Source organism: Labrus bergylta, chromosome 6 (genome assembly GCF_963930695.1).
Source record: "Labrus bergylta chromosome 6, fLabBer1.1, whole genome shotgun sequence".
NCBI lineage: Eukaryota > Metazoa > Chordata > Actinopteri > Labriformes > Labridae > Labrus > Labrus bergylta.
Window position 1 is genome coordinate 14,797,533 of NC_089200.1, and position 17,464 is coordinate 14,814,996.

Below are 17,464 nucleotides of genomic sequence, written 5' to 3' on the forward strand. Positions count from 1 at the left end.
CCCCCCCCTTTCCTTCTCTCTCTCTCTTCCCGTCAGCAACTTCAACTTGTATTCAGCTCCCTCTCCCCTCCTTACAGTTCTGTTTTTTTCTCATCTAAACATCTCCTTTAAGTTCATCCCCATCTTTCTTTTTTTTGTTTTGTATCAAACACATTTGAGATAAGATAAGCAGCTTCCATCTTTTCCTCTTTCTCACCGGTCAGTGGTAGACAGCCTGAGTGAGGGAGAGGAATGATTTTGCAGGCATGGCTCCATTATACAGGCAGGAAATGCTCACATGTGGCAGTAACTGAGCTATTCTGACTACAAAAGTTCACTGGCTCTATGAACTCTGCCCTGGGGAGACAAAACAGAGCTGGGTATCGTTTAAAATGTTCAACCCAAACAATTTTTGTTTTCTTTTACAACTTTCGTATGACTTTACTTTTGTCTGTCCTTTAAGATAATAATAATTATATACTAACAGTGTTATATTATCTAAACTGATTTATATACTTGGGTTAAACTGTTGTCTTGTTTACAAAGTGGATGATCATCTGATGAGCCTGTTTTTATGACTAACCTGTGAAAGTAAGATGTGTGTGTAAATTTCAATCATTTGTTTCATGAGCAGTTCATTTAAAACTGACAGAGGTCATGGCAAAAGCAACAAAAAATACAACTGGAGTTGTTGCAAGTATCCTTTCATTTCTATTACTTTTTTTTGTGTTTTTCTAGAACATAATTAACAACTCTTCACAACAGTATTTCATGATATATGAACACAAAAGGTTTTCTGTATATGGTCATATAGTTTAGTCTGTACTGTGACATCATTAGTATCCGGTGATCATCTGAACTTCCACTGAACCAGCACAACATTTTGCTGCCTGTTTTATGTGTTTGACAGAATTAAATAATGTGTAATGGTTTTTAAAAAACAAAACAAACAAACGATCCGAGTGGACTGCAGAGACTTCCGAATGACTCAAACGGTCCCTGGACTCTGTATCCAATGAGAAACATGCAGCGCAGCACTCTGCAGCAGAACATCATTCACACTCTGGTCATCCCTCATCACCGAGCAAATGACTGATCAAAGAGCCTGCAGCGGGCATTTCCCACTCCTCATTTCTACACTTTAAGCAATTTAAATCATGACGTTACTGTGATGTGCATACGTGGGCTGAGAAGACTCTCACAGGTACAGCACAAGAGTTGCCAGCAGCATGCGATGAAATAGAAAAGGAAAATAATTCCTCTTGATTAAACAATGCTCAGAAATGGCAAAAAAGGTGTGAAAAAAAGATATAGATTTAGATGCCTGATGAAGACAAAGGGTATTGGTATATTGTGGAATCTATTTTGTTTTTAAGTGGAGTTGTAGTTTGGAGGTTAAATATTTTTCTTTTGGCAGTGTGTGCACTGTTCAGCTGCTGGGAATCCCTTCCCATTTATGTTTTGGGGCCAGTAGCACATCGTCGACGGCTTTGTGAGCCACTGCAGCTCCTCTTCTCTCTTATTTTTCATTAGTCAGCAAGCCCTGCCAGCATTCTCTGCTCTCAGAGGATCCACGCTGTCCTACTGAACTCCAGATGAGCGGTGAGTTTGCGTAGCAAGCAGCCAAATGAAGAGACGGTGACAGAAAAACTGTATAACAAAAAAAAACAAAAAAAAAAACTACAGCACAGTCCGACACAGCTTGAGCCAACCAGACGAGGGCAGCTGGCACCGAGACCAGTGAACTGAGAGACAGAGAGGGCTCCTCTGTACTGACATCAACATGCCTCACACACCGATGGCTGAGACACTGCAGCTGCTCTCTTCAGCGTGTGTGTGTGTGTGTGTGTGTGTGTGTGTGTGTGTGGGTTCAACTCCCTGCTTTGAGGCCGATCGAAGGGGTGGAGTGACTCATCATACGCAGGGAGGGATTAGACTAGAGGTCAGAGGTTGAAACTTAAGTTGAAAACAATCCCTCTTGTTTCTCCAGTCAGAGCACAGTTCACGATGTACATGTGTGTGTATGTGGCCGTGTGTGTGTGTGTGTGTGTGTGTGTGTGTGTGTGTGTGTGTGTGTGTGTGTGTGTGGTCGCACTCTTGACTTCGTCCGTCTCAAACTCACAAACCAGAGGGCCAAAGCGTGCTGTCAGTCTCACAGCCTAACTGGGGTGACGCAAGGCTGTGCAATAAAAGCAGGGCGTAAGTCAAGCTAATGGCGCTGCTCTCTGACAGCTGTGGCAGCTGCTATTACATAATCCTGTACATCGAAAGTGGACGTATGTTGCACGCTGCTGCTCAGACTGGCATTGTGTGCCAATTACACGGGTAGCGTGGTTTTCATGACGCCATTGTGCACTATTCATACAGACTCCTTTTGTGTAAGCTAGCATTCATTTCAGCCTGCTCAAAACCTTTTCCATACATGTACGTCTGATAGCCTATGCTAACATCAACACCTTAGGCTCAGATCCAGGCAGCCATTTGCATCAATAACTGAATATCAACATCAAATACTAAATGTTTCGATAACATAAAGGCGTATGTGAATGCATGCTCAACAACACCAGAAAGCAATGTGTGATAAAAACACGTCTATTGCAGCTTGTCTGACAAAGTGTTCACAGAGCTGATGGATAGATTCTGATGATTCTGTCAGTCTCAGCTCCTCTGCCAGAGAAGGTGGATGGTGGGCAGATACTCATCAGCACAATGGAGTCCTGCCAGCACAGAAGCCGGGGATGAGATAAATCAGCGGGCTAACATCTTGTCTGAAATGACTTCAGTCGACCAGAAAAGACATCACACCACGTTCCATTTGTAAATACTGTAAAAACATGTAAATTAATCCACATGTTACATAATAGGAAAGCTAGCAAATCTTTGTTTTGCATTTGGCTCCAAAAAGGCTAAGAAAAAAAAAAAAAAAATGTAACAAAGAGAAAAAAAGTGAGTGATAATTTCACTACTGACCCACTAAAAGCTGTGTCAAATTTGACCGTATGGAAAGTTGGGATTGCAGCTTTAAAAGCAACACAAACGCGGCATCACAGCGTTCCTGTTCATGATGGCTGCTTCTGTTCAAAGCCCCCAGAGTCAAAGCTCAGCATTATCTGCTGCAGTGGAGGCCAAGGGCGCCATTAGGCATCCTTCCCACTCTTTACTGCACACACACACACACACACACACACAGACACACACACACAGACACACAGAGAAACACACAAACACACACACTCACTCATTCTCTGAACCCCAAGTTCAGGCATGCTGCCAAAAAAGTTGAGAATTGGAGAAGCAGTGAGAATTGAGCATCATAGTGACTTGTGTGGCACTGAGCTGTTCCAGAAAAATGCTCACGCTAAAAAAAAATCCTTGTGTGTCACAACATGAGGCTTGACGACAAGTAAATTGGAATTTTACAAACAAGACCACAGGGGGTCTTAAAAGCCTCGCTTACGTCTTTCCCCCCCCTTTATTTCAATTCCACAAGTCTGTGTTTCAAAGAACAAAAGGCAGAGTTGTGAAATTATTTTAAATATATATATATATATATATATATTTCTCTGATTAAACATTCACTGTGCACAGTGCATAACATGTTTGCATTCATGATGTCAAATGTTTTCTTGTTTTCTCAACCCATACTTCTTTCTTGTCAACTCTTGGCAACTACATTACCCAGAGTGCACAACTGCATACGTTAAGAGTCCAGTGTAGCCTTTGGCAGCTAGCTTCAAGCAGAGGTGAAGAGCAAGTTAAAAATGGTCCTGTTCGCTCATTTACAGTGAAATCTTCTGCAACAGCAGCAACGGGTGGATGTCATGAAATTGTTGGTTGAAGGCAGGGTTGGTAGTTTTCAAAAACTAGCAGGATTTTGAAAGTAACTTCCCTCAGTGCTCCGTCTTCACCTACCCCCTTCCCCTCTGTGCTCCCTCAAAAGCCACGCCGCCTCAATTACAGGCACGAGCGCCCTTGTGTAGAAAGTACGTGGTCTGATGTCTCATTCAGTGGTAAGAAAATACTAAACTTTATCATAATACATGTTACAAAAACAGTGACAATTTTAGTACTCACAACAGCCAATGACAAACTCCTAGAATAAACCCTGTCATCGGTGACGCTCTTTGAGTGTGGGCTAGTGCACACAAAGGGTAGAGAACGAGCAGGGAGACAATGAGGCATGATTGGTTCTTCAGATTGGTGCCTCGTGCAGACATTGGTTGAAGTTTTTACAGGCTTACAAACTGATACAGATGACAGATTTTCTTCATTCCTTTTACAGCGCACATGTATTATTAATATCTGTCAGAACCGAAAGACAATTTCAACCTAAATCTTAAAAAGTGTATTTGGAGAAAATTACCAACCCTGCCTTTAAAACTCATTGGCTAGAGATTTAAAATTCAATTTTTTTGAGGCAGACAACACAACTGAACTTGAAATCATGTCAAAGAAGTATACGTTTCGTTTGGGTGTTTTCGCACAGTATTGTTTAACAGGTATGCAGTTTGGAGGTCTTGGTTGCAGAGTCACCTTAAACTACAGCCTTTAGTAGGCTTAGAAGACTTTAAAACCAGGATAATGGATCATTTGACCACTACAATAAGGCTTCTGATTTGTTGATTGATGTAATATTTGTCTGTCTTTTTCTCTCTGTCTGAAACTTTGATGCTGCTGTGTTGGCCAGGACTCTCTTAAAAAAGGTTAGGTTAACTAAATAAAAATAAATGAGAGGGGGTGTTAAAAGAAAAGTGCTTCCAAAGAACACTGCTACAAATGTAAATGATGTAATGATGTAACATAAGGTCACACACTTGTGTTATGTGCTGTTAGTGATCTCATTATTATAAACATAGACAACAAAGTTATCTTCTGGTGTAATCACTGGCTAACAACAAACCCCATTGGCTCACAGAGACCCCGTCCCACTGCACCAATGCCACCCTATTTTTGCCCACCCCCCTCAAATCTGACACGCTAGCCATGCGCAGGAGTTCAGGGCTTAAAAGGTGATTAGGTAGAGATTTGGTGTCCCCTTCCTGTGTCGCTTAACACTCTGACTCAGCTAACAGGATCACAGACGCCGCACAGGAGGCCGTTTCCTGGACATCTGAACTCCCTGCAGCGAGCCAAGGACAAAACGAGCAGTGCCTGGTGGAAACCCTGACTTGGAGTGGGCACTGCGTGCGCACACACAGCCATGCTAAACCACAGAGCCTGACGTGACAAAAGCAGCTATCTGAGCAACACACACCACTTTTGGCTGCGGTGCAGCACGTGCATGTGTTACTGCCAGGCAGGGAGGAGCTGCTCGACTCATAACCCCCTCAATTAGCAGCTTTACAAGGGGGCTACTTATTATGCACCACCCGTAGTTTGTAAAGCTCTCCTGGTGTTCCCTCGCACAGCTGATTGTAGTCAGGCGGGGGCTTTCCAGTCTGCGAGACACAGCTGCCGGAGGAAACACAGACGGTATGAAAAAAATCTCTAAACACACGGACAAAACATGCTCGACCTTAGCACAAAGAGTATCTGCATCAGCAATCTGAACTAAAAGGGGGTCTGGACTTTTGTACCAAAACTGAAAGAGAAGCCAGAGATTGAACTCTTGAAAAACTTCAGAAGTTACAAACACTGAATATCCAAAAACATGTAATTGGTAATCTGTCCTCACAAGCTAGAAACCTACTGTATGGTTGATCATAGAAACAAAACACTTTCCCCACTTCAGGCCTCTGGCAAGACCAAAACTACATTCCAACCCATCAGTCATGTGTCCAGTCTCAACAGAGAGGAGCCGTAATCTGCTGCGGAGGGCTTTGTGGAAAAATCAAGTCCATATTAATCCGATTAGCTCCAAGGTGTAGAGCTCCGGGGAGGAATGATGTGTCGTAAGACTTTGATGACATCTCTCCTCCTCTGGGCAGTCATATGAGAGAGAGCAGCACTGTAGAGCAGTAAATAGCATCTCTACAGACTCTGAGGTCAAAGGTCAGGGTCAGATTGAACCCGATGAAGATGATTTTTTTATTTGTTATTTCAGAAAGGCTTAAAAGTCCTGGTGATGCACAGATTGTGTATTCTGATTTGAATTTTAATATGACACATACACACAGTAAGTGTAATGGTACTGTCTACCCTCAGAATATCTAATCACACCATCCTCATATCTACAGTCAAACCCACTTCATATTATTTAAACTGTACATGAATTAATCATATACATGGCACAGGGACCTCACGTAATGAAATGCTTGACACGGCTTTCATACCTTTCTTGTACTTGTGGATGGGAAGTTTCTTAAGCTGATCCTTGCGCAGGCGACTCCTCCGAGCCCTGTGTCGATCCTGGACAAACTTGGTGATCTAGGAACAGCGAGTAAAAACGTGTTTAAATCCTTCAAAATCAACGTGCAAAACACAAAGACACGCCTTTCTTGTCCAATAAAACCCTTTGATTTCTACCTCAGAAGAAACGATTAAACCATTTGGAAAAATAACATATCTTGAGCCAACATCGAATGCCAGACTTTAGCGTGCCATAATAATATGACTTCCTTTGGCAGGCTGAAGTCTGGTGTCTCACAAAGAACCATTTTTAATTCAAAACATTGTATTTGTCTCTTTTCATTTCCTGGAAATCTTTCAAGCAATGGTTCATTCAGTGTTTCCCCTCCCATTATATTATTAACTTTGACTTAATGGGAAGATGTCGTACTGTACATTAAACCTACCATGAAAACAACAATGAGGATGAGACAGATTCCCACGATGATGAGGAAGGGGATCAGGTAGTATTCCAGGGGCAGGCTGAAGTCTGGCATGAGGACAACATGCCCCCTGTACAAACAAGCAGAGCTATTGTCAGGTGCTGGTAATACAAACCCACTGAATGTGACCTCTGTAGAAACTTTATTTTGGCATCATTCATTACAGCCACAGCATTGTAGACATTAATTTCAGTCTTGTTTGTGTATGGTAACACAATGACACTTCATACTGTGCATCAAGGGGCTGCGGGGGCTCTACTTTAAATATGTCATTGTAGAAGAGTTGTAACAGCAAATTTGGTCAACACTGTTCAAACCATGTCTGGGCGTCTGTAAAAAAAAAAGCACCACAGACGCATCAGCTGATTTGAAAGTGCAGAAATGGTGCTTATACGCTGTGACTGTCTGGGCTCCTCTGACAGGCTGAGGCGTTTTATTACCACCACAGCAGCAGTGACACACATCACAAGACAAATCCTCTGCCTGGATATATATAAAGCTGCACACTGCAGGCATTATTCTTTTAAAAAAAAAACATCAGACGGAACTTGTGTGAAAGAGCTGGAAAGGAAGGACTAGCTGGACAGGATTGTGTGAAAAAGCAGTGCCCTCTTCACAACATTTCAGGGAAAAGAAACTGTGAAAAGCGCATGTTGATGCGGAAAGGAGATTTTTTTTTATTTTTTTTTCCCACTTACCCCTTGTCATACGTGTAGTCCACTTTCAAAGTGTTGGCAGTCAGCTCGCTCACAAACACTGAGGGAATATCTATCTGCTTCATAACATCCACTACAAAGGAATACAAAAAAAAAAAAAATCAGGATCAATGTATCAAGTTTTAGAAGTTTATTAATGCCTGAATCCATACAACAACCTTAAAACACGTTTAAACCTGGTGTCTAAATGAACCCTTGTTTGTGCAGCACTGAAACACACATTCATTAAACTACAGCATCATTTCACAAAAACTGTAACAACATTCAAGGTCGAATTCTTTAAGTGCATTGAGAAGTCTGCATCAGTTAATACAGCTTAAGGTCATCGTTAAAGTTTGCTGTCCTATTCCCAGAAGCCCTCTGTTTTTTTATGATGTGGCTGCAGCCCTTCAAATTAAAACAGAAGAGACGCAAGTGAAAGAAAACCTCAGACAAAACAATATCACAGAGCAGTGTTAGAACAGGGGCAGCATGGTTTTATAAGCAGGGAATGTTAGGCTGCTGCGGGGCATCACTTCCTTCCTCAAGATCATCTTGAGACCCAAAAAAAGCCTTTCTTTAAATGATAAAATGACCCAGCTTCTCCTCAGGCTGGGGGGCGTTAAGAGATAAACAAAAGCACATCTACTGTCAAAAGATGCATGCACGCAGGGCAGTTGTGTGAGATGCTAAATGCTAATGATGATGTGCAGAGAGGAGGAGGAGGAGGAGGAGGAGGAGGAGGAGGAGGAGGTGGTAACTCACGGTCATTGGAGCCCATGCTGATTAAGTCATCAGAGTCCACATTGTGGACAATGGCCGCCTTGTATCCGGCTTTCTGCGCGTTGAGGACCTGTGAGGAGATCATCACATGGATCAAACGCCTGCTGTTAATTAATAAGCTAACATCAGCGACTATTATAAGAATAACAGCCCTAAGTGAAGATGGTTCGAGCGGTGACGAGAGGTTTTATGACGGATAATGAGACCCGATCTTATTCCCTTCTGACATGGCAGCATCAAACCACATTAAACATGACATGAAATAGAAACCAGTTGTGGATGATAGTGAGAGCCCTGTCTTTATTTAATTTAATTATTAGCACTTGGCACATACATTAAACAGTTGCCCTCAACTCATTGATGACGATTATCTGATATGAAGTATTTTAAGATCTACAAATCCCAAAAAGGACAAACATTTTTCACACATAAAGGAAAACTGTGGCTTCAGAGTAGCATTCAACCATGTTCGTGTCTTGTTTACCAAAAGGTGTTTGCAAGATTTAAAATGTTTCCTTTTTAAAGGCCAGGCAGCTCACTCTTCTATGATAAACACTAACTAGACTGAGCTGTAAAACTGAGGAGCAAAAACAGGAAGGGTTTGATCAGATGAGGGGAAGAGGGAGGTACAAAGAGACTCAAGGCAAGTCACAGATTGGGCTCAAGGTTAGAAATGAAAAGAATACAGAAAACTTGTGACAAAGTCTGAACACTGATTTGGCTGAATTATTTAAAAAAACTCACATTTTGACAATAACTTTATCTTCAGCACTGCTTTCTGTTGGTTTTCGCTACAATTTCTTATTTTATATCACAAAGGTCACAAGTTTTGATCCTCACAAAGGCCATCTGCCCAGGGAAACACCGATTGTGTTCAGACCTGAACATGCAAAGAGCTGTGACAATCTGCATAGAATATTTTAAATACTTTATAAGTGCAAAGGCTTAATCCACTGGTTCCCAAACTTTTTTTAGCCTGCGACCCCACTTTGACTTCACAAAAACTCTGGCGACCCCAGACATCCAAAACACAAACAGCTTTGTGCTAAACTTAATTTATTTTCAATCATGTAATCGTTTTTTTCTACTGTGTTAAGTAACCTTCATTGTAGACCTCATTTAGGCTTTCTCATGTATATTATTGTGGACAGATTAAGAAAGGCTCCGAATTAATTTCTGCACAATGGATGAGAGACGGACAGAGACTCGATTTCTTTATTGATCAATACTTAGATAAATATTTTAGGCAACCCCACGTGGGGTTCAGGACCCCACAGATGGGAAAGACTTAATGTAACTGTTAAAAATCCTGTTCACAGCTAAGACATGTAAGATTGAAGTTTTCAAATATGTAGTTGAGTTCACCTTTGTTTGGAACAGATACTTTGACTTATATTTTTGTACTTTATAGCCTCCATTTGACAAATACTGTCTGGGATAGTCTTTGCCCATTCTTGCCAGTAGTCTTCACACTTGTGTGTGTGTTTAATGTGTATTAAATTCTTGTATAAACATGGCACCATGTCTGGCTCTCATTATTCACAGACGAGTTACTCCACCTCCTCAGAGAAACGTGAAGCCCCTCACTGCTGCAGAAAAACAGATGCTACAGCTTTGACCCCTCGAGTGTGACCCGTTTGCTGCATTTGTGTTACTGTTATCTTCAAAAAGGTCACTTATGTTTCTATTTCCTCCTTTCAACACCTCAATATTCAAACACACAAAATCCGGATGGATGTCGCAAAGTCAGTCTTCGGCTAAGCTTAATTATTGTGTATAAATATGATCAAAGTCAAAAGTCTGTGGTACAAAGACATGTTTTCCCTGCTCAAACACAGAAATATAGACAAAATGTTACATAACAGGATGGCTTGCAAATCCATTTTGCAAGGAGCTGGTGTTGTAAATATGATTTTCATAACATAAATGTAATGAGAAAGCAATGTACAGAAAAGGACTTCTGCGGTTGGCAACAGTTACCCAAGACTATTTTCACTTCATTTTAAATTGTCAGCAAGTTTGACTTTTGAAAAGAAAAGAAAGATGTTTTGCTGAAGACTAAAAAGAGATTTCAACGGGGGGTCTTTCCAGCAGCAGGGGGCCGTGTGTGCCTCACCATAGTGAGGCACACACGGCTGATGTAATGATGAGGATTGTCCATCTGCGAGGCGGTTTTTGTGTTTGTGTCAGAGGATTGAGGCTACAGCATCCTGCGTAGGCATTGTTGTGGTCTATTGCTCACTGCAGATGTGGTGGAGGAAAAAGGATGTGACAATACAATCCTGGAATGAATCATTTTGTGTTCCTTCGCAGACAAAGATAGACTTTGGGTGGTGAACGTTGCCTTTGAAAAACCAAGATTAAGTCAATGTCAATCGAACAGCTTCATAAAGAATTCTGTTCTATTCTATTAAAGAAGCGTGAAGGCAGATTTCTTTCTAAACGAACGACAATAATTAAATCGATCTGCTTAAAGGTCCAATATGATATCAACTGAATTAAATAATAAGACGTCCTTACTATATCATCAGACATTAAGGAAACATGCTACAGTATGTTAAAGTGCTGGATTATCTGACAACAATGCAGCAGCCAGTACATCCTCCTTTTATTCTGGTCCAAAAGCGCTGTATTTGTTTTGACCATAATAGGTAGGCGTTTTTTCTAGGGTACCCCACACGGCCGTTTTGGACGCATCTCGGTTTGCCAGATATGAAACCAGCACTGTACATCCCCTGGTTCGAATCACCAGTTGCACAGGGGACCTTTCTGTGTGGAGTTTGCATATTCTCACTGTGCATGCATGGGACCTCTCCAGGTACCCTGGCTTCCTCAGTCGGTCCAGTTAATCAGTGTTCTCCCCACCAATACATTTATATCCAACTACTGGTTAATATCCTCTAAGTGTAGCTATTGCAAATGGTATCTGTAAGAATTAAATGGTATCGTAACATGTCTACTGAAAACCATTTAACCATCACAGATTCATCAAAGAAAGGAGAGAAGGGTGATTATTTTGATTTAAACCTCTGTACTCAGAGCCACTGGGGAAATGCTGATGTTAATTATTACTCAGAGCATATGCAAAACCCCCTGTGGTAAATTAACACCGCCCCAAAGCAAAAAATCTAAAACGAGACCTTGGTGTGATACTAGGCCTCTTTATAAAAGCATTGTATTTTGATGATCCATGTAGACGTGTGTGTGTGTGTGTGATTGTGTGTGTGTGTGTGTGTGTCGTATCCTGTGGACACTAATGCAGAACAGCACTGTCTATTGTCCGTCCCCTGTCAGTGTAATTTTATGCACAGGCATAAGTGCAGCAGCGTGTATGGCAGCAGAAGCATTGTGATCCCATGTGTTTGCGTGTGAGGGTGTATTGTGTGGAGGTATCAATGGCTTCTGTGTGCATCTACAGGGCGCGCTGTCTGGAGAGGTGACACACACAAAATACTGTGTCTGGATATGCGTGTGCGTTTCTTGAGAAAGAAAGAGGAGGAAGATTTCTGTGTTGCCCGACGAGGCAACTGGGATCAAACTAAATTACATAAAAAGGGCATGAATGATGCTGCTAATAGGGAAGTGGATATTATGATAACATACCAGATCAATGATTATTGTGCTTTGATTCCTTCTGTTTTCTTCTTCTTGTTTATTTTATCAACATCAACTTCCTAATTCAGATCAGAATCAGCAACAGATTCACTGAATCTTTGGATCTTTTCAACAGCTTCTTTCTATTCCAAAAACAACCTTTACATTGATGAAATTCATCTACACTGAAGTCTTATGTTCTGGTTAATTTCATATTAAGAGAGTTAAGTGAGTGTGACATACTTTTGTTTTGTTTTTTTTACCAGATTTAGCCAACTGACTCTCTGAAAAGACTCCACAACGCAAACATATGCAGACAGTAATTATCCCCTGGGCTCTATTAGACTCATCTAGTTGTCACTACATTAATCGAAAGTGCCGCTTGGTCAAACCAAATTTTTATTGTGTTCCACACAGAATCTAAAAAAAACACTACAATGTCTGGCATGGGTGTGGTATGTGTGTGTACTGTATTTTGTGTCCCACTAGTCATGCAAATGAAAACAAGTTTAATGGTGACCACTAGCCAGAACAAAGATTTTGGAAAGTTGAGGCTGTAGCTAATCCAGGTCAACATTTGGAGTTGATGCCTTACTCCCTAAAGTCAAAATAAGCAGTAGAATAATTTAATGCAGGTACTGCTGTGACAAAAACACGAAAGGTCTACAGTTTAATTTAGTTTATTTTAGTGTCTCTTCAGGGGGTTTGAGAGGTTCAGTGGGAGTACAGCACCTTTCTCTCTCTGAAGCCTGTCTAGATGCCAGTGTGTGGTGCGGCCTGTCTGCCTGAGATCTGCAGAGGAATTCAACCTCTGCTGCTGGCTCACCCTTGTGTTTGCATGGGCAAAGATAAGGACATTCAATGCATTCCTGAAGGGCTGAGGAGAGGGAGAAAACAAGAGATGGAGAAGCAGAGGTTGAAAAGGAAGAAGTATAAGCCCGCAAACACAATAAGACACATAATAACTTGTCACTTAAGAATTTCTACCATCTGCAGACCATCATGTTGATCTGTAGCAACCATCATCCATGTTAACAGCCTTCAGAAAACCACTTAATTGCAGTTATCCCAGAGGGGGTGCACATGAAAGTCCTGCATCATATCACACTGCACACACCCAATTGTATTATGAAGCCGTTGCATACACACTGCAGCTGTCCTTTACACCCAAGCTACACTGGTAAATGACTGGCTAAGTGCTTTCCTCAAGGACATCTTGACATCATGATTGGGCCCCTGATACTTCCACTACTGTTTTTTTCTTTTCCCGTCATTCCAAAGTCAACTTTTTTTTCTTTTCTTTTTTTGTACCATCAGGTCCTGGACTGAAAATAAAGTGGGATCTTAATAAGCTTTTTTCTCATATGACACCCTGTAGAGTGCTGGCCACATTTGAACTTGGCCTGCTGCACAGACACTGCAGGATTTATTCATAAGATCGACCAATTATGGATTTTAAAAGGCAAATTGGTCTCTGCTTAATTCACTGTTGTTTTCAAAGCCTTGTGAGTCAACTTAACAAGCCCCTGGAGCGTTGTGGTCAAGGGGTTCAAAAAGTACGGGACAACTGGGCCTATAGTGAGTGCGCCCTAACTCTACACCTTGCACCTGCTTGGAGGACTACTGAAGTGGATGGCGTATTTGAAATCAGCGGCTTGTGGAGAATGTGTGGGACTGAATTCATGTGAAGGAAGGTGTTGCACAGAAGAAAGTGTGTTCCTTGTTGCTTGTAAACTGTAAGTATATTTGGAGTAGTTTTGCCCTGCAGGTGACTTCCCCTCTGACATTTGTATGTACCACGCCAGGCTGTCAGCAGTCACAGTTGACTGCAGGTCTGTCAGCGCTGCTACCTGACACAGCCTGATTCACTAGACTGGCATCATTTTGATCCCCCCCAAAAAAAGCTGGACACCCTCTATAAAGATGTTTGTACACTTTTTGAAAGTGGACTAACAAACAAGCACACTACACACAGAATAGTTGAAAAAAAAAAAAGAATGGCATCGTATGAAGTCAAATGTGCCAGTACACGCATGTTATCTGTTTTCCCACTCTTGCACCAGTGTCTGTGGGGCTGCTGATGTGGACAGAGAACGCTGATAGCATCACTAATTATTGCTGCATCACCACTGTGTGTGTGTGTGTGTGTGTGTGTGTGTGTGTGTGTGTGTGTGTGTGTGTGTGTGTGTGTGTGTGTGTGTGTGTGTGTGTGTGTGTGTGTATCTGCTGCCAACACTGCACTGTCTCCTCATGCAGTGCTGCAGCTTAAACTCATCCACAGTCCTTCCTGTCCTTCTGCTCCTCCCCCTCCTCCACCACAGACATCTTCTCACCCAAAAATCCCTCCCTCGTCTGTCCTGCTCCATTGTTTTTATTCCGTAACAAACAGCCCTTTTTTTCCTCATTCACAGAGTTTCCATCTCTTTTTCTTCCACTCTCCTGTCTCGTGCAATTCAGGCAGTACAGATTACCAGCATGCAGCTTGTTGTAGTCAATGGTTTTTCATTTGCATAGAGCAGACTTTACCTAAGCAAGTTTGTGTAAATGAGTCTGAGGCGCACACGAAAACCTTTCTCACACAACACAGCTCATATGCAAGTCAAGATTCAACAAACATCTTTCTTTTTTTTTTTTTTATCTTAAAAGGAGCATGAAATAATTATAATTAAAGGTTTAGTAGTCATGTTTGTATGTGCAGCATCCAATAAAGAGCACTGAAGCTGAAACCAGTCTATTAAACCAGGCGCTGGCAGTCACAATAAAACATCTGCAGTCTTCACTGCTCTTAGAAACCAGGATGTGACCAAAGGCTGATGATGTCTGGGTAGATAAAAATGATTGGCCGTCTAATAATGTCCATCATTTTACTGCTTCTTGTCAAAGGTTTGCATGGCTACATAGGAGTGTGTGTGTGTGTGTGCTCTCCTTCCAAAAACATTTCCTAAATATTTTTTTCTCCTCATCTTCGTCTTCCTTCTCGTCTCCTCCTCTTCAGACCCGAACAAATCTAGAGATTTTTTTTATTAATATTTCTTAAAATAGAGCTTCTGACTCCTCAGGGAGGGATACTATAAAAATGAGGAGCTCTTGATCTGATCATTCTGATTTTCTTTGAAGGTTTGTAAAAGTACAATTTCACTGGTTTGCATTTGCTTAACTGTATCAAGTAGAGGTTTGCTCCTTTATTGTTTAGACAGTGGCTCCCAATCAGGTCTTCATTTCCTCCTCTCCTTTCTCTTTCCTCTTCTCATTTACCTTTTCCCCCTCCCATCTTGACATCCACCCCAATGTATTTTCATGCTCTCTTTCCTCTGCCCCCCCTCCTCTTTTCCTCTTTACAAGTTTTCTCCTCCCACCTTTTTCCTCTTCTCACCGACTTTCCCCTTTTATTTCTCCTCCACTCTCAGGGCCCCTCCCTCCCCTCTTCTTCTTTCTCATCCTCTTCCCTTTCTAACCTCCGCTCTAAATTCACCCTCCTCCCCCTCTCCCCTCTCTGCCCTCATTACCCTCGTTATATCAAACTACCAACTTCTGTTATACTTCCTCCCTCCTCCCTTCATGCTCCCCCTCCCATCTTTCTCATCCTTCCCCCCCCTCCCTCTTCTCCCTCGTCTTCATCCCTTCCTTCCTGCTCAGTGTTTCAGAGGAATGCAGCACAGAGCAGGGCTGGGTTTGAGTTTCAAGGTTCAGACAGCTGATTAGATAGAGTTCAATAAAACTGAAAACTGCAGAAAGAGGCTGTGTAACACTGCACAGCTGCAATTCATACACCTAGATTCTCTGCATGTTAGACTGACTATATATGCACTTTAAGCTGTCTTAGAGATAACTTTATTTATTGTATTTTATTCATTTTTCTGACTGACTTGGCAAAAAATGCCACAGATTTTGGCCACATTAGAATCTGCAAACAAAAAAAAAAGATGACATTTATCTGTATTCAAAAGTAATTGTACTCACTAGTTATATCCCTGTGTGTATTTGTGTGCATGTGTGTGTGTGTGTGTGTGTGTGTGTGTGTGTGTGTGTGTGTGTGTGTCTCCTATAGGCAAAACTGGGAGCAGGCTGAGCTGTTTGTTGCCACAACAAATTGCAGAAGACACAACAAGAGCTCAGAAAGAGGACACAGCCAAATTAGATACGGCCTCTCTTTCTTTCTACCTTTTACACACGGACATGCACACACACACACACACACACACACACACTCGAGCTAGTCATACATCCAGTCAGCCATAGTCATACCCTGTCATGAGACTGAGTGAGCATTTGCAGGAGGCTAGATCATTGTTTGAGTAAAGACTGAGGCCTGTTTCTGTGTGTGTGTGTGTGTGTGTGTGTGTGTGTGTGTGTGTGTGCATGTGTGTGTGTATAGCTCGGGGGCTGTGAGGTCACTGCAGTACAAACAGGCCGCATTATAAAATGCACTTACTGTAAAGCAGAGGTAGGAAGCAAGGTTAGATGGGAAATTACCAACCAGCAGAACAAATGCTGACTAACTGAAACTTGCTGGTAAAATCAAAGTCAGACAAAATGATTTCCCACTTTCACAGAGGCTCACAGGACACATTAGAAAATAAGAGTCCTGTGACAACTCCCAGCTCTGCACAAAGGAATAATCTGTTGATAATAAACTGAAGCAGTAGAGTCTTACAGAACCACACCTAAAGATAAGCTGGTGGACTTCAACCGTCATCTTTGCGCCGATTTTTTTTATTCTTCACTGGATTCCAGCAGCAACGATTTAATTGGAGGTATCTGCTGTTAATCAGGGGCATCATAGTGAATGTAAATCACCACATGTACCAGATTATCTTCTGCACGCGATTCCACCCAAAATGGGTAAAAACTTACATTTTTGTCAAACAAGAAATGAAAGAGATACAGCTACCACAAATGTGATTATTGCTAAAAGTATGTCCATGTAAATTTAATAAATTATATCAGTTGTACGTCTGTGTGACATTTCACCTTCAATCTGAATGTGGCGGGGGCATGATAGAGGGACAAAGTGATCACCCCTCTTTACCGTCTTTGGAGTTAGTAAAAGAGCGCGTTACAAAGGGGGGACGGTTTCAGCAGAGCAAGCAGGGGAGCGCAGTGCTGTGTGTGCATGCATGTCTGGCTGTGACTGTGTGTTTATTTGGAGCTCGTGTTGTGCCGCGCTTCCGCAACGCCGCAATGTGAATTCATAGGGACACCAATGTTTCATCATATGAATGTACAAAGACATGATGACGGCTGTGCTTAGTTACAGCACTTGTAAAAAATGCTAGAGAAGAAAGATTGGAAAAACATGATTCAGCAGAGCTTGACATACCAGAGTACATGTTATATAACTAGGACATTATGTCTCAATGTATGTAGACCTAGTGTGTGTGTGTGCGTGTGCGTGTTATATGAGGGCAGCATAGGGACTGGCTGAAAGTCTGCAAAAATCTTGCAATGAACTAAGGAAGACATGCAGGGTTGTTCATGTGAGGGAGAAGGTATTTAGTTTCCTGTACATCCCCTTTCCCTCCCTAAAAGGTCAGAGGTCAGATATAAGCACACCCCGCCAACCCCCCACCTCAAAGATTCCCAGTTTACATTTTACAGGAAGTACAAAACCTGTCTTTAGATGTTTGTTCTCTAAAAGGAACA

At 41.9% G+C, this 17,464-nt stretch overlaps 1 protein-coding gene across 2 annotated transcripts in view; it reads right to left on the minus strand.

Annotated features, from left to right (window-relative positions):
• The window catches only part of rnf13 (ring finger protein 13), a 38,188-nt gene that overhangs the window by 3,727 nt on the left and 16,997 nt on the right, over positions 1-17,464 (minus strand). For both annotated transcript variants that reach the window (XM_020639268.3, XM_029278341.2), the window contains 4 exons: positions 8,210-8,297; positions 7,448-7,538; positions 6,714-6,819; positions 6,252-6,345 (listed from right to left, as the gene is read on the minus strand). In XM_020639268.3, the coding sequence (XP_020494924.1) occupies positions 6,252-6,345; positions 6,714-6,819; positions 7,448-7,538; positions 8,210-8,297 (379 nt within the window). The remainder of the gene's footprint in view (positions 1-6,251; positions 6,346-6,713; positions 6,820-7,447; positions 7,539-8,209; positions 8,298-17,464) is intronic.